Source organism: Talpa europaea, assembly GCF_964194135.1.
Source record: "Talpa europaea genome assembly, chromosome: 2".
NCBI lineage: Eukaryota > Metazoa > Chordata > Mammalia > Eulipotyphla > Talpidae > Talpa > Talpa europaea.
This window is the reverse complement of record NC_140068.1, coordinates 142,713,023-142,737,050: the sequence shown is the minus strand read 5'-3', so window position 1 is coordinate 142,737,050 and position 24,028 is coordinate 142,713,023. Positions and strand designations below refer to the sequence as shown.

Sequence of the window (24,028 nt, the reverse complement as noted above, 5' to 3'; positions counted from 1 at the left end):
AATGAGGTGATCCTGCAACTACACCATTACTATCCATATGCAGTGAACAGCTTTTGCCAGCTCAGTTTTCTTGAAATCCACTCTTTCCATCCCACCTCCTCATTTCATTCCAGGGCCCTGTCTAGAAATCTCTTTCTGAATGCTCACTCTGGCCAACTCCACACATTTTTCAAGTCTCTGATGACCAGTGTTCTGGAGAAGTTATTAACCCTCTCAATTACCAGGGGAACAAGTCTGCGGAGCAAGTCTGCCTCCTCCATTTTCCTGTTTCACAGAATGAATCTTCCTTTTCTGGACTGACGGAGGGTGCAAAGCAAAGCAGTTGCTTATCAGACTTTCTGTGCTTTCTCCTCTCAGGCTGTTGCTCAGTCCGATATGGGCTGGCCTTCATCTTGCTTCTCTGTCACTCTTCAGTGAGCACACAACAAATGAATTTGAGCATCGCCATGCCAGCGATGGTAAACAACACGGCCCTGCCCAGCCAACCCAATGCCTCCACACAAGGGCCTCCCTCTGACAGCCTGGACAACAGGAATGAAACTCCACAGGAACTCAAGGCAGTGGTAAGCTTAATGAGACTGTGGACTCTTTCTTCAATTCAAGTGGTTTTAACAAGACGGTTGTTTATTGAGTATCTGCTACATTATGCAAGAACAAAATATCTAGGGATATTATATCCCTATTTTAGGTCTATGTGTTTGCATGGATTCAACTAGAATGAAGGAAACAGATTTTTGTCATTCAGTGGACATAAATTGTTCCCATAAAATGGTGGCTATATCTACATATAAGTATCACAGATTTAAATAAAATCCTTTCTTTCACCTATTTTTTACTATCTTGATGCTGCTGCTCATTTATCGGATTCTTTCTTTTTAGGCTCTGATTTTAAATTGATCAGTTATCTGGGGAACCAGGGAAATTGTGAACAGGCAAAGGTTAAGTTGGATCTCTCTCTCTCATGCTTGATATAATTGTTAGATTAGAGCATTGAGAGCAAAGAAAAGAAACTGCCAGTTATTACCATTTTCTACCTCTCAAGTCCTCACAATAAATAGTTTCATCTCTGTAGGCAAAGATTAACAGTGGTGTGCTGTCTTCATCTAGGCCCCTGTGTATGACTGGAATCCTGAGATCCAGGGAATCATCCTCAGCGCACTCAACTATGGCACATTCTTGGCTCCAATCCCTAGTGGCTATGTGGCTGGAATATTTGGAGCCAAGTACGTGGTCGGTGCTGGCTTGGTCATTTCCTCAGTCCTGACCCTCTTCTGTCCACTGGCAGCTGATACTGGGGTGCCCTTGCTCATTGTCCTTCGGGTTGTCCAAGGCATAGCCCAGGTACCAAGATATTTGCTAAGTATGACTAGAATATGGGTTCCAATGTGACCTAATCTACTGAGAGGAACTTTTATTTATTTTACAGACCATGGTATTAACAGGTCAGTTTTCAATTTGGGTCAAATGGGCTCCCCCAGTGGAAAGGAGTCAGCTCATCGCCATTGCTCGATCAGGTAACTGGCACCCTAATTGTCAGCCCTATGCTGCATCACCAGACAGCTGCTGAGTGGAGGAGCAGGAAGTGAGAGGAGGTTGTCTGGATTTCAGCTTTTATTACTAATCGCTGGGAACTCATCTTGGTTGAGTTTCAATCTGTAGGAGGCATAGAGAGTCCCAAGCCTGACGCCCTCATGTGAAATACCCTGACTTCTTCTGTAGGAGTAATGCTGGGAAGCTTCGTCATCCTCTCTGTCGGAGGCCTCCTCTGCGACACCATAGGATGGCCTTATGTCTTCTATATCTTTGGTGAGTTTGTGCTCCTCTGCCTCAGAATTTTGTTTTATGACAGAAAATTCTGGGCATATTTTCTTTTTTTTTTTTTTTTTTTAAAGATTTATTTATTTATTTACACAAGCACTGGGTACAGTCAGAAGCGCGGGAGGGTGAGAGAATCCACCAGAGCCAGAGCAGGAAGCAGAGCAGGCAGAAGGACTGAAGTACACTGCTGAGGGGGGCAGCGGGCGGCAGGAGAGGTCTGCGCTCCATGTGGGACCCTCCTCTGGTGGCTGGGGAGCAGCTGGGGATCGAACCAGCGCTGCAGAGGCTGAGGGCAGCTTCGCAACCCAGCACTCAACTGCTGCGCCACCGGGGAGGCCCTGGGCATCTCTGGTTTGCCAAATCCTAACAGATTTGGATATTTATTTAACTGAAGCTTGTTTCAGCAAAGCAACACCACACTGACAAAGAAATGGGAGTCTGGAGCAAACTGTTCTGGCAGGATGCTACCGAGAAGGTAGCTTTTTACTACTTTGCAATATTGTCCAATGATTATACAAAGTTATTACTCAGCACAGGAGGACAAAGAGAAAAAAGCCAGGAAGAAGGAATGCATGTTAAGATTAACTGCACTTTAGGAGAGAGGAGTCTGGGAATCCAATTCAGATTTACAACCCAGTTTTCTGGCCCAAAGTTTGAGACCAAAATCAGACTTTCTGACCTTGGCTTCTGGTACCCATCTTGTTAACAAAATGTGGGATTCTGCTGATGTCTCTCTGGACGCAAAGTTACATACCAGTCAGTGGCTCCCCAGGCATTCCCTATCCTGCCTGGTGACATATGCTCATTGTCACAGGAGATTAAGCATCTTTTTCTTGTTTAACTTAAAAGACGCCTCTGCGGGGTCAGGAGTGAATTGATTGGTTGGGCCTAATGGGTTTTGTGCACATAAGGCTGAACTGCATAGCCCACATGGCGGCTTATGCAGTTATTTCATTCTAGCAGACCCACAGAGGTGGATAATGTCAGACCTCATCATGAGAGACTGCAAATCACATTTAAGTTTAGGGATCTAGAGTGTGTAGCTAAAATAACCGGATGACTTTAGAGACATCATCACATTCCCTTCAGTTTCTAAATTCAACCCAAAGAAGGACGCCACCTGGGTTGCTTCATAAGCTGTTGAAAAGGTTATCTTGGTAGGATTATATTTTTAGCCAGGCTTACTTATTTAATACATTTTCAGCATTCTCTTAATATTACTCAACAGGGAAGTGTGGGAATGAGACATAATCACAGTGAAAGTACTGAGTGGAGTAGAGAATCAGCCAATAGAGGATGCAGAGCAGGCTGACCACATGATGCTCAGGAGTAGATGAAATACACAGAGACAGAAAATTTTCGAAGTTACACTGAGTATTCCAGAGGTAGTATCTTACTACTTTGCAATATTGTCCATTCTCAGTCATGGATGGAACAGTCCCTCTGCTTTTGACTAAAGTTTGAGGTTGTATTTTTACAATATTCTCTGAAATCCTATGTGCAACCTGCCTCATCTGGTGGGACCTGGAGGTTCAATCTATTGGTGTTTTCATTAGAGGATGGTGCTCTTAGTTCATGGGTTTTATTTATCAGGTCATGGTTTTTAGAAGAAAATATGTTACGTGTGATCACTATGGCACATAATCTACCCGTATTCTGACCTAGAAATTTCAAAAAGAATGGGCTACAAAAAATAATTAAGTAATGGGAAAGGCTGCTGTGCCCATGGTTTTGAGAAACAGCAATAGCATGATTAAGACAGGAACTCACTAAATACCCATGGAATCTGCTAACATCCTACATTTTCAATATACACCAGTGCTGATTTTCTTATCCATCCCTCCATGCTCTATGTTAAGTATTGTTGAGAAAATTGAGCTTTGTATTCTTAAACTCTCAAAATCTAGCAAAAATCTTGGTGTTTGTGAGTTGTCTCTATATTTCTGAAGGATGTGTCATCCACAACCAAGGAAGTAAAGAGAGCTCTTTAGATATTCATAATGACCTAAGAAGGGACTTTTTAGATGAATCATTTTTTTCAGACAGTGCTAATAATGTTGTGTTGTCAAATTCAGAGTAATGTCTCTATTAGAGAAAACCCTTCTGTTGAGGATTAATTTCAAATTTACAAATTTCCTGGGTAATCACTTACACATATGCCTGCTGCTAAGTCTTCAGTGCTAGAGGTAGTTATGGAAGGACTTAATGACGGAAGGAACTTGCAGAAGTATGACAAGGGAGAGGAATCCTTCCAGTACTTCAATATGAGGAAGTTGTCAAGCAAGCAGTGTAAGCTCTCTAGTATTTCTAACAATGAGCTATAGCATTATTAATGCTGCATTTCAAAACTTCCCCCAACTCTGGTTTAAAACAAATCATTTGTTCTCCCACTTCTGGGCAGCTCTATTCTCTGTGTCTTGTATATGCCTTGGATAATGGGTAACTTGGACCATGTTCTTCCTATGACAATGGCTAGGACTTTAGAAGAAAATTGATAACAATATCATGGTTCTTAAGCATGGACAAGCAAGTAATATGTATGACCAAGGCCGAAATAAAGTTCTGGGAAAGTCCTCTCCACCAGTGATAAGTACATAGCAGAATATAGATAAGGGCAGAGTAGAAGACTGGAATCAGTCACTCTGTGTACTGCAAGATTCATCCCACATTAGAGTCAAACTGAAACACTCCAATGCAATGCTAACTGGGCCCTCTTCTCCCAGGTGGAATAGGCTGTGCCTGTTCTTTGCTCTGGTTTCTTCTCGTCTATGAGGACCCTGTGAATCATCCATTTATGAGCACTGGTGAGAAGGAATACATCGTGGCTTCCCTGGCTGAACAGGTGCACTGAGTAACACCTCTGTCATCTCCATGTCTGTCTGCATGAGTTGGAGGTGAGATGTGCAGTGGAGCAAAGCTTCTGTCTTCTAATAGAGGGGGCATTGTCATGTGCTTTCTTCTAGGGCAGTTCTCCAGGCTGGTCTGTTCCCATTAAGGCTATGATCAAATCCCTGCCACTGTGGGCCATTTTTGTGTCTGTATTCTGCATATACTGGCGAAATCATATCATGATAGCATACATGCCAACATATATCAACACTGTACTGCAAGCTAACTTCAGAAATGTAAGTACAGAGGAAGTTCTTTCTTTTCCTCCATTTAAATGCTTCTTTATAGAATCTTCTGTCTTTTATTTGGTCAAAAATCAAGGATTGGGCCCAGGATGGCCAGGGAGGAAAAGCAACCTGGTTCACCTGCATTTTCATTCAGGAGATTCTGAATCACTGAAAAGAAACCTTCTGCTTAATGGGAAGAAAGTGGTATGGTTCTAGGTCACTCATATTCACAGAATGTCACATTTCTTAACACACCTAAGGAAAAATATTACATTTAATCCAAACAATAACTCCAGTCAATCACTCTGTTGCAGATTAGCAACAAAGTTTAATAAAATTGTGTTCATCTTTAAGAAGACTATGATATAGATGCAAAAACATGCTGAAAGTAAGGCATGATAGTTCTTATATAAAAAATTGTGGGAATTTTTTAAGAAAAGACATTTCTCTCCATTTTAACATATATAGATTAAGTGCACATATGTGTAGAGCTCTCTGATTTTCCGCTCAATGAACAGATTGTGGATTGGCTGACACGAGACTTTCAATTTTTGCTTAAAAGGATGTTCTAAGACTAGGGAGGAGGGCATAGATCTCACTGAGGGACAGTTCACCTGGTCATTGAATTATTGCTTTCCTCACCCTTTGGACTCTAAAGCAGTGTCCCCAGGGTGATTGCGTTCCCTGATGAAACGTTAGAAGTGGGTAACAGAGAACTGGCCTCTTAGCAGAGATCAGAGCCGGGGACTTCTGCATGCAAGGAGGCTGGGGAGCTGAGATCTGTAAGTCCAAAGACAGGTGGAGGAGGATCAGAAGCAGCTGAAAAAATACAAGTCAGGCCAGGGAGTCTAAAGACAAATGTCTAGAGAGCTAGGACATCAGGATGAGAGAGGGGCATCCTGAGGCTGCTGTTGGGGATGATCAACCTCCACCAAGGCTGAGGAGGACCAGGATGGGAGTGGTTGGAGAGAGAGGTAAGAATGCAGCGCCCTCCCAGCACAGGAAGTCAAGAGACCTGGACTCGTTGCTCTCAGGTAATTTCTCACTAAGTCACGTGACCTCGATGGTCTCAGTTTACTCACCCATTAAATGAACAGCTTGGACCAGATCAGAATGACATGCTCATTGTCTGCATTATGTAAACCGGGGGGGGGGGTGTCCCCCTGTCCTCGTTTTCTTTATCAGCCATTTAAAATAGAAGCGGAATTGCTAATAACAGGGTTCCCCATTTTAAAATCTCTTTTAAAATATAAAAAGGCAGTTGCAACATCTTGCTGTCTTCCTGTATCCAATCTCCCCTGTTCTCCCAGCCCACTCCACACATAAAGTTTTTATGAGTTTCTCAGAATTTTTCCCATTGTGCCTTTGGAGAATCCAAGCTTACACAAATGAATATTATTCTCCAAACCATTTTAACAAAATCTTTACATGTGCATTTTCCCTTTTTGTAAATTGTGTATTCATATTATTATCCTATTTTTGCACAAATTTTCTTCCTTTAAACTTCTTTTTCCAGGGAAACTTTATATATGCAGGAAGAATTCATCATTTTTTATCCCTCAAATTGAATTTTATAAAACTATCTGCAAGTAATAATATTATGTTGATTCATACCAGTAGTGTGTAATTTGTCTTAGAGGGATGAGCATGTAATGAATAACCCCAGATCTAGACAGTTTTCCCACAACTCTGTCTATGGCATTGTGGGGGATGATGACCTGTCTCTCACTCGTCTCCTCCTCAGAGTGGGATCATGTCAGCTCTGCCGGTATGTGTTGCCTTTCCCACCTTTATCTTTGGAGGTCAACTCGTTGGTTTTCTCCACTCCAGAGAAATCCTTAGACTCAACACTATCAGGAAACTCTTTACTACCTTAGGTAAGAATAGAGGGGAATGGAGGGGTGGTTGTGGGGCGCTCAGGGGGCCTCCTGTTCACTGTGTTTGTCCTCCTGCCAGGGGTTCTCATCCCAAGTGGACTCCACCTGCTCGTGACCTGGGTGAGATCCAGCCAAAGCACCCTTGGCATCTTGGTAGTGTCTTCCAACTTCCGCACCTTGTGTGAACTAGGAGTTCTTCTCAACATGGTGGATATTGCTCCTCGGTAGGGACTCTTGCTTTATTCTCATAGAGATACAGTGCAGGTCCATCAGCTTAAACCACCTCTGACACATGGATCAATTATGAGTGACATGTGACATGTGAGACAGGTCACGGGAATTGTCAGTCCCATATCCAGATTCCAACTAATTCCTGGAAGACCCAAAGATGTTCCACAGTTTTAAGGTAAAAACAGAAATAGACAGTGGCCACAGACAGCCCAATTAGAGGAGACTCCCAGAGATATCCGTCTGTGGGACATCAGCTGTCACATATGGTTGAGACCCTGAAAGGTCTCAGACAACTCCACAAGCCTTGTTCACCTAAGGCAATTGCAGGCAAATTGTGGGGACAGCAAAAGGAACCTCTTATAAAGGTCATTATCAAAGATCAATGAACTTTCCACTATAGCCCCAGATACTTTTCACAGTCAAGAAAACACACTCATCCTCAGAAATGAGGCAATATTCGTGGGCTATACTTTGTCTCAGAGGAGCCATGTCTTTTAATGAGAGGTCTTTTATATCCTAGGAGAGAGATATTTTATACACAAAACCTGGATTCTCGAAGATCAGACTTCATAGCCGAGTCCAAAGAATATAAGCCAGCTACAGAGCCCTAATTTGTCTATTTTGTATAAACAGTGGTAAAAAGTTAGTACAGGTGACCCCTTGGAAGTCTCTGAACCCAGCACTGGATACTACTAATGCCATCAGGACATTACATTCAAGTTTGGTCCAGGGTCACACAGCCACAGGCATCCTCAGAGATAAGCAAAGAGTTGCAACAGATGAGCTGAGATTGACCTCTTATTTCCAGTGAATGTTCTTTCTCTCTCTCTCTCTCTCTCTCTCTCTCTCTCTCTCTTTCTCTGTTCTCTGTCTCTCAGGTACAGTGCCTTTCTCAAGGGACTATCGCAAGTATATGCTTCCTTAGCTGGAGCCATCTCTACCACCGTAACTGGCTATTTCATAAATCAGGTGAGAAAATGTTCTCATGAAAATATTCATAGGCCAAATCTGTATTGTCACCCAGTAGAAGTCAGACTTAGAGTATTTTCATTCCCTCCTCAATGTGGCTTTCACAGTTTGTAAAACACAAGTGTGTGAGGGGAAGTTAGTACTGGTTTGAGTGTGGAGTGCAGGAGAATGCACATTTATGAGCTTATGCTTTCAGATATTTTAGAAGATGCATTTCATGCTACTCAGCAAATTTTTAGAAATAGTCTTGACATTTCCTGTGATGACTAAAAAATTGAGTGACAAAAAAAATTTCCTTTAAGGAATTAGTTTCTCTCTTGACATTTTATGTCCCTTCTCTGCCCGTTACATGAAGAGAGGTAGAGTGACTTGATGAGAGGGCCTCTGGCCTGGGTATTGTAGAGCAGCTGTGATATAAGCATCTGTCAATTGTGCACATGGGTTTTGAGCATTCCACTCATTCCTTCCACCAATCCTAAGGAATTGGGATGAGATGCATAAGAAAAATGCTGAAAAGTAAGTCACACTTTAATAATTTCCTTCGTTATTTGTCCACTGAAGCTAGTCCATGATCACTCTGTAATTCAGCAGAAGCCCTGGAATGATGTGAGCCAAATCAGTTTCACCTACAGTTGCTACCTTCACCCTCCTGCATAAAAATCTTCCCTTCAAGGTAGAGCAGAGAAATCATAATTCATACAAACTGGCAACCTCATGATGGTGGCATCTACATGAATTCATCTGCCAGATTGCAAATAGCCCAGTGGGCATTGGAAAAAGCCCTTGGGAGCTATAGAAGTTCACCTGCATTGTATTTAGGACATATCATATGTCTATTGATGGAAAACACTTTCTGACCACTGTGGGGAAGGGTTTCAAAAAATACTGCCCTTGGGGCTTCCCTGTTGGTGCAAGGGGTAAAGACACAGCACTATGAAGCTACCCTCAGCCACTGCAGGATGAGTTCGATCCCCAGCTGGGGAGCTAGCCACATGGCGCAGCAGACCTCTCCTGTCTCGCCTGCTGCTCCCCTCAGCAGTGTTTCTGGTTTGTCTGCCTGTTTTGCTCCTCACTCTGTCTCTGGTGAATTATCTCAATCGCCTGCACCTCTGGCCTGTACCCCAGTTCTTGTATATATAAATAAATACATCTTTTTTAAAAGACTTTTTTTAAAAAGTGGGTTGGGAGCCTCTACAGCCAGCGTAGGCTGCTGGTTGGGCCCTAATCCCATTTTTCTCTCCTCCTCATAGAAATCCACCATCCTTTGGACCCATGTGTATCTCTGTCTCAAGTGTGGCTTTTTGGAGTTCACAAAGGCCATTACTTAAGGTGGAAGGCACCACAATGCAGTGGGGAGAAATGTTGGGATGAGGCCAGAGTCGTGGGGGGTGAAAGAATTCACCTGAGACAGAGTGGAGAACAGAAAGCAGATTTATTGAAATACGACACCAAGAGAAGTAGCAGGTGGGAGAGGAGAGGTCTGTGCATGAAGGAGGACTTGGGGCTCCCTTTTGTAACCTGTTTCCCAGGCTTCTCATGAGTGGACAGCTGATTTGGGCAAATTAGTGCTGCGATATGTGGTCTTGGGAGCTGGCCTCTGACATAGTGTGTATCCTGGCCCTGCTTCTATGTTCATAGTTGTAAGGGCAGGACCGGGCACAGGGCAGGTTTTCTGATCCCATGCAGACCGGGTAAAGGAGGAGTCAGAGTCCTCAGTAGTTTTGCAGGTCTTTTATTGGGGGTTCACCAGGCATATGGCAGGCAGGGGTGCTGGCTGGGGAGCTGGGAGGCTGGCAGGCCTCCCAGCCCCCAGCAAGTCTTCACTCTATCTGGACTCTCTGGCGTTCTTTCTGCTGCTTCTCCGCTTCCGCTTCGGCTTCTACTGCTGCTGCTACTGCTGCTGCTGCTGCTGCTGCTGCTGCTGCTGCTGCTGCTGCTGCTGCTGCTGCTGCTGCTGCTGCTGCTGCTGCTGCTCCTGGCGTCCCCGTGACGCCGCCCTTAAAAGCACAGTCTTAGCTCAGCTGAATCCCATCTACCTATGCCCACACCCTATTCCAGGTGCCCGCCATCAGGCATGCATTCAGGACAAGGATCCATCATCTATCCTGATGGCGGAAGGGCAGAAAACCCTGATATTTTCTTTACCCTACAATAGTCAAAGTGATCAGCCTTAGGCCTGGTTCCCACAGCAACCTTATAATTCCCTTTGTCTGTTCAAGCCTCTGTAACCTTCCTGCTGGGCAAACTTAGTTTTTAACTAACTTGCAAAGGAGTGGTGCCTTAGTTTTTACCCTTATTAAATGATACCCAGACACTAAAGAGCAGCACTTCAGTCTTCACTTGGACAATGCTGCTTGCACAGTTGCCCGTATGCTGGTCAATTGCCTTTCTCATTAAGGTGTCAAGCTCTGATGTGTCCCTGTGTTTACAGTTTGACCACAGATTGAGGGAGCAGAATAGTTTATGAAAAAAATCTATGACCAGCTTCCTGTTTCTTTATAGGTTGTCCTGGGGAAGACAGGAAGCCCCTTTGCTTCTACAGCATTCCAAACTCTTGGGCTCTTTCAGAAGCATAGTGGCTATCTGAATATATGACAGCTGTTTCACCTTTTGCCAACTTGAAGTCCTTTGATACAGATTCTACCTACTGAGCTCAGTCAAACTGGTATTTTCAAGGACTGACACTTCAGAAATAACAGTGAGATTCTGGATGAATCTCAGCGGCATTATGCCAAACAAAGACAGGATTAGTTCTTGAAACTTCATGCAAATTGTTCTGCAATTTAAGGAAATCAATTAGTTGGATGCAATTATGGTGAGATTCAGCTGCCTTAAGTTTCTCTGGCAGCAAAATGCTGGGTTCAAGCTATCAATTTTATATCTAAGAATCATTGTTTTTAAGGAGGGTAGGGTTAGCTCATGTGAAGTAGACCAGTTTGCTGAGTAACACTGTGTGTGCTGTGAAGTTGGGATCACTTCTACAGAGTGTGGTGCATATAGAAAACATGATATATTTATCCGTCACAGCTTCTTCTGTAGTTCAGCACCAACAAGTTGCTGCAGATATGGCTCTTAGGCAGGAGGGCAAGTCTCCATTGACTATAAGAGCCCTTAGGGCCACTGGAGATCTCCATCTTGAGTTCAGGCCTCAGAGGCTTTACAAAGAGGGGAAATGATTTCTCCTAGTTTGCTTGTCTCAGTGCTGAGGCTCCAGTTAAGGTTTATTTTAGTGTTGACACTGCTGTTTTGTGGAGAACCTTGTTACCACCACCATTTGTACTGTTTCCTCACTCTGAGAAAAGGAATCTGGGAAAGTAACGGCATGCAAGACAGAAAGAGGAGCTCCCGAATGGATCAGAGGCCTGACGGGAATCCCTTGAATTTTTGCTTGAGCTTCCCAAATGAAAATGATTGTAGAAGTGAACAGATTCCCTTTAGTTCCTTGGAGCAGTACTAATCTAGTGTTATTAAATTTAGTCTCAAAAACTAAGTCAGAAACTTCCTCATGGTCTCAGGGCTCTTTTAGTAATCTTTCCTCAGGTGCCCTGATATTTTGCAGTAATAACCAAAGTATGAGATTTCTATTTTTATTTTTTATTTTTTGATGTATCTGGTTTACCACAGTTTGTGGTTTAGAGGTATAGGATTGTTATAGAGCAGCCCCGATATTGAACGGGTTCCTGGCTGTGGGTCCTCACCCACGTGCTTAAAAGGGACTTATTAATACTCCACTACAGGCACACAAAAGGTTAATAAAAGGTTTATTTACAAGGGAAAAGGAAATAAGGAAAATGTACAACTCAGGGAGAAAATAGGGAAATAAAGTCTTTAATGCGTCCTACCCGATCCGCAGACCTGGAAACCCAAAGTCACTCTCAGAGCTGGCCAGACCCTGCGAAATGGCAGAGAGCCAAAATGGGGATTCCCCCAAAGCCCACGTGTCTGCCTTTTGTATCCACCTGGCTGCTTAACCCCACCCTCAGGTCCCAGCCACCTTCCCTTTGGTGGTGATGGGATTTGGAGTTCCCAGTGTCTTTGGCTTTGGCCTGGGGTGGGGGTGGAGTCCACAAAGCCTGTATGGAATTAGCTTTAGGACATCCTTTTCCCCCTAACAGGATCTTCCCCTTCAGATATTGTTACTATATCACATTCAACATCAAAACATCTGTAGTCCTCCACTATAGTCTAGTGAGACTTTCACGTTTTATTTATAATCTTTGATACTTAGTTTTCTGATGGAGATAATATTGGTTAAGAACATTGTTGGTGGTTTTGAGGTATAGGCTCTCAGGCAATGTGACTGGTTTAAACCCAAAGGATCTTTGTTCTCTTTAGAAATTCTATGGGTACTCAATCTGAGGGGCTGGGGGAAAGCAAATATTGTCTAAAAAATGTAAAAAAATGATAAATGTTAAAATTTAAAAAATGAAAAAAAAGAAAACTCTGGATCTCTGGCATTGACACTTGTGGCCACTAGGTGGCAGGTTGTCCTCGTCTATTTAATCATTTGACTGAGTTGCAGCCTCATAATTGTGGTGGCTGTCTCTATTTCCCTGGCTTTGAATGTTTTGGGTAATTTGCCAGCTATGGAGACCAGCATGCTAGTGCGTATTGACACCAGAGGCAGTGTCTGCCTCTTTACCAGAGTGGTCAACTTCCTACAGAGTCTAATAATGCCTGGTCCATCAGTGGGTGCTTGAGGTGGGTGTGGAAGGATTCAGGTACCAAACTTCCTGGCCTCTGGAGAAGGAGGATAAAGGAGCGCTGCCTCGCCTGTTTGTTCATCAATAATGAGAGTGGAGGTGCTAGTGGATTGTGCTCTGGCTTTGTTAAGTAGAGATTCTTTTCGTTTTAACTTTTTTAAACATCAGTAATGGCAAAGACATGACCTTATCATTTCTTCTCTTAGAAACTTCTAGGTATCAGTAGAAATACCTATCCCAGTAGCCTGTTTTAGTTTTGAGAAGCTATTTGCATCTAGAAATAGAACATTAGACAATTCATAAGTGCCCCCTTGCCCTCTTCAAAGAAATTTTCTATTAGGTAATTCCTTGCACCAAGGGAATAATTGCCACTATTCCCTCCATAAATGTTGCCCATAAACCCTTCAAGGGTGCTTATTGGCGGTGTCATCCCCTGCCACTCCTGGTTTATTGGGTTTGAAGTCTCATTTCCCATAATAAACGTTTCCTAGCTGACTTTCTAGCTGACTTTGCTTGGGATCCATGTGCGGGTATAGACTGGCTTTATTGGTGTGGCCCAGGGTGGGCTTGGCCTTTACCTGTCTCAGTTTACCTACAAACTGCTTCAGTCAACTGTAGGAGCTCAGGATGCAGAGGATCAACCCTCATGTCACCGCCAGATGAGCACAAAAATGTATGAAAATGCTCCCCCTGGAGGACCAATCATTAGTCATTACAGCTAGGATTCTGATCTCATAGACATACTGGAAACATGGGTTAGAGGGAGCACTTGGCCTTTTCCCGTGGAGACAATCCAGGCTGCTCCCACTAGTTGATCATATATTCTGAGCCAATTTTGTCTTTCCAACTCAAACAGAATACCCATACCCAACCCCACGGACAATCCTGCCTTTACCTGTCGCCAGTGGGAGTAGATATCCATACTGATGCTGTCTGATCTCTGATAAATATCCTTAGAAAACTCTGGGAATGTCAACCAAACCTGGAGTCACATGACGTGGGTGTAGTCACCAGTCACTATGTCTGAGCTCCGAGATTTGGATAGAATCAAGGGCACTTGCTGTAGCCATGAATTTGGATCTGCTACCTCCTCCCAGGGTTCAGGAGCAGAGCTGGAAGTGGGAACAGTAGGCCAGGATACCAGGATGCCAGAGCCCTTCTCAGCCAAATGGGAAAAGACTAGAGGCCATAATCACCTGTACTTCTCACCTCAGGACTCTGAGCATGCCTGGAGAAACGTCTTCTTCGTTGCAGCTGCTGTGGACATAGCAGGCCTGGTCATCTACCTCATCCTGGGAAGAGCCGAAGTCCAAGACTGGGCGTAGGGTTGACATTCACCCACTTCTGAGCAACCACCTGGTGACACCTCATATCCTGGTGATTAGTTGTGCCTCACCTGCCTCATGGAACCTTCCCAGTCCACACCTGTGTGATGGGCTAGCATCCAACTCAACTGACTTGCCTCCAGGATCTTGTCAATGAACTTGGCAGTGTAAAACTGGGAGTGCTCCCTGGCTATTTACAAGTGGGGTGGGGGAGAGCCTAGTTATTTAACTCTGGGTGCCTGAAAACATAGGTGTATCTGAATTTCCATGCCTTATGTAACAACAGGCAGGGATGAACCAAGAGAATATGCTTAGTGAAACAGTAAAAAACGGAAAGACCATAAGATTTCACTCACAGGTGGTGCATGAAGAAACCAAAACAAATAAACTAAATAAAACAAAAAACATAGACCACATAGTAGTAGTAACCAGAACTGAAGGGGCCATATGTAAAAGGTGGAGTTAGACCTTTAGTGGGGATAGGTGGTCTATACAGTTGTTGATTTACATAAATGTACACTGAAACCTATAATATGATAAGCCTATGTTATGTCAGTTACACAAAAAAAGTGGGAAACACAATTTTGGCTGCAGAAAAAGGTCTGTGTGCAACTGTATCATCTTCAGTAGACAGGACAGGGGTCTAATGTTCCCAGGCACGTTGATGCAGTAAGTTATATCTCGGAATGAGTATTTTCAATGATCTAATCAATCAAGAATGTAAGTTTGTTACTTAAATCAAACACAGGAATTTTTGTTACCTGAGAGTGCTTTGAAAGTGGAGGTAGGGACAAAATCAGACTTTCCATCTTTTCTTCGCTGAACTGGTTCAAATGTATGTACAAGTTGTCATCTGCTGAGCAATTCTGTGTAGTGTTTTCAGGGAAAGTCTGGAACAAAGTCAAGGTGAGCTGCTTCACAGCACAAGTGGATTAAGGCCCCCAGAGTTCCCTGGGGATAGTTTGGCTATTGTATCTATGTTAACTACTTGATATTGATGGTTGCTTTGTGGTTATGTAGGAGAATGACCTCTTTCAAAGAAAACATTGCAAAAGTTTTTCCTGGAGGACTAGATGATGGTACTGGACATCATGCCAGCAGCTCATCCTTGTAGTTAAGCAAAAGTCTTTTTACCTATTGTGCAACTGTTCTGTATTGGGGATATTTTGAAATGAACCAATATAATGAAAAACTATATTAATGACATTGGGGTCACATTCTTTAAATCATGTTCTTTTAACTCATGGGTTTTCATTTTAATATTAATAGCAGTGTAACCAGGTGTGTGGTAAACATCTGATCTAACACACAGCAGAATAATAAAATCCAGAGCCTCGGATCAGGAAGAAGGTAGAGAAAACCTACTCCTGTTTATGTCCCAGGCACAACACTGTTCACACAGGGAACCCACGTCTGTGAGATATTTTTATCAGACAAAACTGCACAGCTTACACAGTAGCATTGCCTGGTTTATCCTGATGCTAAGAAATTTAAATCTAAATATAATTCTGGAGAGGGGCGGAGCAACATGGCGGCGAGGAGACGCTACGAGTAAGATCTCCCATTAAAAAAAGTTCATAGGGAGGAAAAGCGGCAGGTCCCAGTGAGAACTGGGACACGGAAGATAAACGGACGACTCCAGCAAACTGCCCGAAGAAGAAAGTTGCCATAAAAGAGGACCAGAAGGGAGGGAAGCGCAGAACCCTGCTCCCCTCCCCCGCCCACAAAGTCGGCACTCTCCGACCAGCAGAGAGGAGGGAAACAACAACCCAAAACGGCCAACAAGAAAAACGGACGCAGCAAGTGGGACTGTGAGTGGAAAGGAACTATTGCAGCCACCACACCCCGTGAACGGGAGCTGTGGAGAACCCTGCAGGATCCGCCGCAGAGGTGAGCTCCAGGCGCCATTAAAGAGAGCCCCGCCCCCCAGGAGGAGACCAGCACCAGCACACAGCCCCGGCCGCCCCGTAAGCTTGCGCGGAAAGCAGCGCGCTGATCCCGATCGGATCGCAGCTGCCCAGGTCCCCGCGCCTGCGACCTAGGCTTGCGGGGAGACGCGCGGAGGCCCTCCCTGAGTGAGCAGGAACCAGGCGCCCAGGCAGGGGAGCAGGATTCAAAAGGCGCCATTCCCGCGCCACTGATCTGGGCTACAGCCCGCGTCCTGGAACTGAGGGCTTTGGAACTGAGACCCGGGGCACGAAATTAGGGGCGTGGGTTCCCCACGACGGTGGGGCACAAGGCAGACACAGCACCCCAAAGCCGTTGAGGTGTACCCTACCATCCCCGCTCTGCTCCCTGTCCCACGGGGTGGAAAATCAGCTCCCCAAGGGCTCTAGGAGAGATCTCTGGTGCCACCTAGCGACTTGAAGCCAGCAGAGGCTCCTGAAGGAGCTAGTGGCCAGCTGGGGAGTTAGCCCACACCGGGCCCCTTCCGAACAAGTAGTCTGAGCCCACAGGGAGAGTGAGCACCCACAGCCGGGGCAGACCAGGCGTGCAGAAGAGTGTGCCTGAGACCAGACGCGCAGGGAGTGTGTCCCACATCACCATTTTAGAACAGGGACATTTCTTCAGTAAAGACTACCTGCAGAAGGCTTCCTCAGGAGCCAGAGGTGAGCGGGGGATGTTCGCCCACGCCAGACCCCCTCTGGCCTGCAGTCCAAGCCCAGAGGGGGAGCAGGAACCCACCGCCGGGGCAGACCAGGCGCACAGGGGAGTGTGTCCCCACATCGGCATTTTAGAACAGGGACCTTTCTCCAGTAAAGACTGCTTGAAACTGACAGATGACTCCTGGAGGAACCAGAGGGGAGCAGAGAAGCCCACCCAAGATGCCGGCCAGTCCCAACAACACAGTGTCCCAACGCATATGGCAAATTAGAAAACAGACAGTAGGGAGGAGAAGAACCACACGCAACCTAGCAACTCTCCAGAGAAAAAGCACACCACAAAAAGAAAACCAGCCCCCAGATTGCAACGACAATAACTTGGAAGAATTTCTGAGCCTTCCAGAAAAAGAATTTAAAATTGCTGTGATTAAAAAACTGACAGAAGTCATAAAGGAAAACAATGATAAGGGAAAATAATCAACGATCAGAAGAATGCAATTGAGTTCCTAGAGAGGGAAAACAATGGTCAGAAGAAAGAAATTGAGTCCCTAAAGAGGGAAGTAAAAGAAATGCAGGAGATCAAAGAATTAATGGAAGAACTAAAGAATTCTGGGAAAAGCAATGAAAGCAGAATAGATGAAATGGAAGAACGAATAAGTAATCTTGAAGACACAGAAATAAAAAGAACCAAAACAGAAAAGGAAAGAGAAGTATGAAGGAAAAAGAACGAGGAAAGACTTCGGGAACTATCTGACTCCATGAGGAAAGGAAATATAAGAGTTATATGAATACCAGAAGGAGAGGAGAGAGAAGTAGGAACAGAGAAAATATTCAAAGAGATAATTGAAGAGAACTTCCCAAATGTGAAGAAGGAGCTGAAAATTGATATACAAGAAGCAAGAAGAACACCAAACTTCCATGATGAAAGGAAAAATACAGCAAGACACATAATAGTAAAGCTCCCAAGAATCCAGGACAAGGAAAAAATAATGAAGCTGGCAAGAGGGAAGAAACAGATAACATTCAAAAGAAAGCCAATCAGGCTGACATCAGACTTCTCCAAAGAAACACTACGGGCAAGGAGAGAGTGGAGGGACATAGTCAACAGACTCCAAGAAAACAGATGCCAACCAAGAATACTCTATCCCGCAAAGCTCTCCTTCCTCTTTGAAGAAAGAATATGGACCTTCCCAGACAAACAGAAACTCCGGAATTTCATTGCAACTAAACCCCCACTCCAAAAAATACTACAAGGAGTCCTAAAGCCAGAACCTCAGAGGGACGAATAACAATGAAAGAAGGCCAAAAAAAATAAAAAAGTTATTAAAAGAATAAATAAATAAAATCGAAGGAAAGACAAACACAATGGCAAATACAGATGTTAACATATCAATATTAACTCTAAATGTAAATGGACTAAACACTTCAATAAAAAGACCCAGAGTTGCAGCCTGGATTAAGAAACAAAACCCAACCTTTTGCTGTCTCCAGGAAACACATTTAGCTACAAAAGATAAAAATAGGCTCAAAGTTAAAGGATGGAAAACAATCCTACAAGCAAATGGACCAAAAAAGAAAGCAGGAACAGCTATACTTATATCAGATAAAACAGATTTCAAACTCAAAAAGATAAAAAGAGACCCCAATGGTCACTACATTATGATCAAGGGGACAATACTTCAAGAAGAAATAACACTCATTAACATATACTCACCAAACGAAGGAGCACCAAAATATATCAGACAACTGTTGTCCTCTCTGAAAACAGACATCAGAGAAAACACATACGTAGTGGGAGACTTCAACACACCACTATCAACAATGGATAGATCAACAAGACAAAAAATAAGTAAAGAAACCAAAGCTCTAAATAAGGACCTAGAGCAATTGGGCTTAACAGACATCTATAGAACACTAAACCCCAAAAAAACGGAGTACACATTTTTCTCAAGTGCACACGGATCATTCTCCAGGATCGATCACATACTGGGGCACAAGACAAACATCAACAGATACACCAAGATTGAAATCATATCAACCATCTTTTCTGACCATGAAGGCATCAAACTAGAAATAAACCATAAAAAGAAGGCAAGGAACTTTCCTACCTCATGGAGATTAAAAACCACACTACTGGAAGACCACTGGACTAATGAGGAGATCAAAGAAGAAAATAAAAAATTTTTTGAATTGAACGACAAGGAGGACACCAATATCCTAAATGTATGGGATGCAGCAAAAGCAGTAATAAGAGGAAAATAGATAGCAATAGAAGCTCACATCAAGAAACAAGAAAGAACTCAAAGAAACAACCTAATCTCGAAGCTCAAAGATCTAGAAAAAGAACAACAAAAAACCCCCAAAACCAGTAGAAGAAAAGAAATAATAAAAACCAAAGCAAAAATAAATGAAATTGAAACTAAAAAAACAATCCAAAAGATCAATGAAACCAAGAGCTGGTTCTTTGAAAAAATCAATAAAATAGACAAACCCCTAGCCAGGCTCACAAAGGAAAAAAGGGAGAAAGCACAAATAAACAGGATCATCAATGAAAGAGGAGAAATCACAACGGACACAGCAGAAATCAAAAGAATAATCAGTAACTACTATGAACAGTTATATGGAAACAAGTTTAACAATCTAGAGGAGATGGACAAGTTCCTACAACTCTACAATCACCCAAAGCTAGATAAAGAAGAAATAGAACACCTAAACAGACCAGTTACAATTAGCGAAATTGAAATGGTAATCAAAAACCTCCCCAAAAACAAAAGCCCAGGACCTGATGGATTTACAAATGAATTCTACCAAACATTCAGAGACGAATTAGTGCCTATCCTTCACAAACTCTTCCAAAAAATTGAGAAGGAAGGGACAATACCAAACACGTTCTATGAAGCCAACATTACACTAATACCAAAACCGAACAAGGACAACACAAAAAAGGAAAACTACAGGCCAATCTCCCTAATGAACACTGATGCAAAAATCCTCAATAAAATTTTAGCCATCAGAATCCAACAATGTATCCATAAGATAATTCACCACGACCAAGTAGGATTCATTCCAGGGACACAAGGATGGTTTAACATCCGAAAATCAATCAACGTTATCCAACACATCAACAAAAAGAAATATAAAAACCATATGATAATATCAATAGATGCTGAGAAAGCTTTCGACAAAGTGCAACACCCATTCATGATAAAAGCCCTTGAAATTCTTGGGATACAAGGAACATACCTTAACATCATAAAGGCCATCTATGACAAGCCAACAGCCAGTATCATTCTCAATGGTGAAAAGCTGAAAGCAATTCCATTAAGATCTGGAACAAGACAAGGATGTCCACTCTCACCACTGCTTTTCAATATAATACTGGAAGTCCTAGCCAGGGCAATTAGACAAGAGAAAGACATCCAAGGAATCCAAATAGGAAAAGAAGAAGTCAAACTATCACTATTTGCAGACGATATGATATTATACATAGAGAACCCCAAAAACGCCACAGAAAAGCTAATTCAACTCATCAATCAGTTCAGTAAAGTGGCAGGATACAAAATCAACACGCAAAAATCAGTAGCCTTCCTATACACAAACAATAAATCTGAAGAAGAAGAAATAAAAAAAACCATCCCTTTCGTTATTGAAACAAAAAAAATCAAATATTTGGGAATAAATCTAACAAAAGAGGTAAAGGACCTATACAAACAAAACTATAAAACACTGTTAAAAGAAATAGAAGAAGACACAAAGAAATGGAGAGACATCCCCTGCTCATGGATTGGAAGAATAAACATTATTAAAATGGCCATCCTTCCAAAAGCAATATACAGATTCAATGATATTCCAATCAAAATTTCAATGTCATTCTTCAAAGAAATAGAACAATTATTGATGAAATTCATATGGAATCACAAAAAACCCCGAATAGCCAAAGCTCTCCTGAAAAAAAAAGAAGGGAATGGAGGCATCACACTCCCAGACTTCAAACTATACTACAAAGCCATAATCATCAAAACTGCATGGTATTGGAACAAGAACAGACATACAGACCAATGGAATCGAATAGAAAATCCAGAAATAAACCCACAGATTTATGGTCAACTAATCTTTGACAAAGGAGCAAAGACTATGCATTGGAGCAAAGAAAGTTTGTTCAATAAATGGTGCTGGGAAAACTGGGTCGCTACATGCAAAAGAATGAAGCTTGACCACTACCTCACACCATACACAAAAATCAACTCAAAATGGATTAAAGAACTAGACATAAGACCTGAAACCATAAAATATATAGAAGGAAATATAGGCGAAACACTACGTGATTTGCACATCAAAGACATCTTTACAGACACATCACCCGAATCAGTGATAGTGAAGGCGAAGATAAACAGCTGGGACTACATCAAATTAAAGAGCTTCTGCACAGCAAAAGAGACAATAACAAAAACAAAGAGAAACCCCACCAACTGGGAGAACATTTTTGCACCCAACACTAATGATAAAGGACTGATCACAAAAATCTGCAAAGAGCTGATGAGACTCAACAACAACAAAGAAAATAATCCAGTCAAAAAATGGGCAGAAGAGCTAAAAAGAAACTTCTCTGAAGAGGAAATGCAAATGGCCAACAGGCATATGAAAAAATGTTTAACATCACTTGTCATCAGGGAAATGCAAATCAAAACTACCATGAGATACCATCTTACACCAGTGAGAATGGCACATATTAAAAAAACTAGCAACAACAAATGTTGGCGAGGGTGTGGAGAAAAAGGAACTCTTCTGCACTGTTGGTGGGAGTGCAAACTGGTCCAACCACTGTGGAAAGCTGTGTGGAGATTTCTGGACCTACTAAACATAGAGCTTCCATATGATCCAGCAATTCCACTCCTAGGTATTTACCCAAAGGACACAGAAACATCAATTCCAAAGAACACCTGCACCCCTATGTTTATAGCAGCACTGTTTACAATAGCTAAGCTTTGGAAACAACCCAAATGCCCAAAAATAGATGACTGGATCAAGAAGAAGTGGTACATATACACCATGGAATATTACTCAGCATTCAAAAAAGATAAACACATGCAATTTGCAGCAACATGGATGGCGCTGGAAGGGATCATGCTCAGCGAAATAAGCCAGAAAGAAAAAGAAAAATACCGGATGGTCTCACTCATAGCAGGAATCTAGAAAACTTAAATAAGGGACCAGGAAAATGAATAACTATAAGAAAGTGAAAATCAAAATCAACAAAAAACTATGAACCAGAGACACTTTTAGGGGTGCGGGGGCGGGAGGGGAGGGATTGGGGTCAGAATGGGGGGGTTGCAATTGTATGGGGAATATAACAATAAAATTTATAAAAAAAAATAATTAAAAAATATTTTAAAAAAATTAAAAAAAAAATTTTTCACAGCTAGAAGTAAGAGACTAAACAGGGGAGAACTGAGGAGAATATCTTTTATAGGTTAGAAGGAAGATGAAGAGCCTGCAAATGGAATAAAAATGATATTAATAAACAAAGGCCCAAAATCATATCTCAGAACCAAAGAACTTATTTCTAATAAGACATAAATACTGGGTCTCCCTGGTGGCACAAGGGGTTAAGCACCGCCCTATGAAGCAATCCGCTGCCTCTGCAGCATGAGTTTAATCCCCGGGCAGCCAGGGAGAAACCCACATGGCAGGGCAGACCTCTCCTGTCTTGCCTACTGCTGCCCTCAGCAGTGTATTTCAGTCACTCTGCCTGTTCTGTTCCCCACTCTGTCTCTGGTGAATCCTCTCACCCCCCATACCTCTGGCCTGTACTCCAGCTCTAGTATGCATAAATAAATAAATAAATCTTTAAAAAAAAAAAGAAAAAAAATAGACATAAATATTTTAGTTTCTACAGGGGCATCAAGTTAGCTGAAAACTTAAAAAAAAAAAAAAAGACTGGGGTTATATCCAAGAAATCATTGCCAAGACCAACATCATGAAGCTTTCCCCTATGTTTGTTTTCATAGCTCAGGGTCTGTTTTAAGTCTTTAATTCATTTTCAGTTGATTTCTATATATGTGTAAGATAAAGTTCAATTATATTCTGCTGCATATGGATATTCAGTTTTCCCAACACTATTTGATGAAGACACTATCCTTTCCCCATTATGTATTCTTGGCACTTTTCTTGAAGATCGGTTGATTATATAAGTGTGGGTTTATAAAAAAAAATAAATAAATAAATATAATTCTATGAAAATATAATAAGTTCATATAAGGAAAAAAGTTATTGTGAAAAAACTATATAAGATCAGAGAAAGTTGTCACACAGTTACCCCTTTTAAAACAGAAACATTACATTCTATTATATTCATCAAAAAAATTGGTAAGATTTTTAAGCAATAGAAAATGCTTATTTTATCTTGTGCAAAAGAAATCCAAATAATTTATGGAGATTCCTACCTTAAGAAGGTGGAGTCTAGCACCCATCAGCTTGAATGAGGTCTGTACATGTGACTTTTCCCAAGACACAGTGTGGTAAGGGAAGAAAAAGGAACCATTTCACAGTAGAGAGACTTGACAAATTCCACTGCAAGTCAGGTGCTCAAGGTCCATACCAGCAGAGGTGAATCCTGGTGCTAACACTCACCCTAATATGGTCTGATGGGAGAGCGTCAGTTCACTTGTATCGTCCTTCTCTCTATAACAGGTCACCTCGGGCCTCCCGGGTGACGCAGCAGTTGAGCGCTGGGTTGTGAAGCTGCCCGCGTGGCCTCTGCAGCGCCGGTTCGATCCCCTGTGCTCCCCTGCCACCGGAGGAGGGTCACACATGGCGCACAGACCTCTCCTGCCACCCGCTGCTCCCCTCAGCAGTGTACTTCGGTCCTTCTGCCTGCTCTGCCTCCCCGCTCTGGCTCTGGTGAATTCTCTCACCCTCCCGCACTTCTTACTGTACCCAGTGCATGTATAAACAAAACAAACAAACAAACAAATAAACATGCCTCTATTAAAAAAAATAATAATAACAGGTCACCTCAGTCTAACCATGAAAAACAGTGAGAAATGCCAAGTAAGGGACATAACACACAATACCTCACTGGTACTCTTGCAAGTGGTCAAGCTCACCAACATGAAGTAGGTCTGGGAAACTCATAGACAAAAGTAGCCCAAAGGCAACATGACAATGAAATGTGCTCTGGTGTCCAGAATGGGGCTGAGGGACAGAAGGAAGACACACATCTAAGATGTCTGAGTGAAGTGTGCCATGAGTTTGTGTAAGTGCATTCATTGTGACAAGTGTACTAAGTTATGTCAAATGGTAGTAATAGCAGAAAGTGAATGTGCAGTATCTAGACATTCACTAATGCCCTAAGTGTGAAGCTTCTTTAAATAAAACTTACTAAGA

General features: G+C 42.6%; 2 protein-coding genes across 2 annotated transcripts in view; both read left to right on the top strand.

The window, feature by feature from the left end:
• LOC311188423 (putative small intestine urate exporter) overlaps positions 1-24,028 on the top strand; it is a gene marked incomplete at both ends in the record, with an annotated part of 161,112 nt that overhangs the window by 43,384 nt on the left and 93,700 nt on the right. The window lies entirely within an intron of this gene.
• LOC311167727 (putative small intestine urate exporter) lies at positions 414-9,339 on the top strand (the record flags this gene model as incomplete). Its single annotated transcript, XM_084228776.1, has 9 exons — positions 414-563; positions 1,108-1,341; positions 1,427-1,514; positions 1,720-1,806; positions 4,542-4,660; positions 4,782-4,943; positions 6,812-7,035; positions 7,921-8,011; positions 9,262-9,339. Exons 1-9 carry the CDS (start codon positions 429-431, stop codon positions 9,337-9,339), a joined length of 1,218 nt encoding a protein of 405 aa, XP_084084902.1. The 5' UTR covers positions 414-428.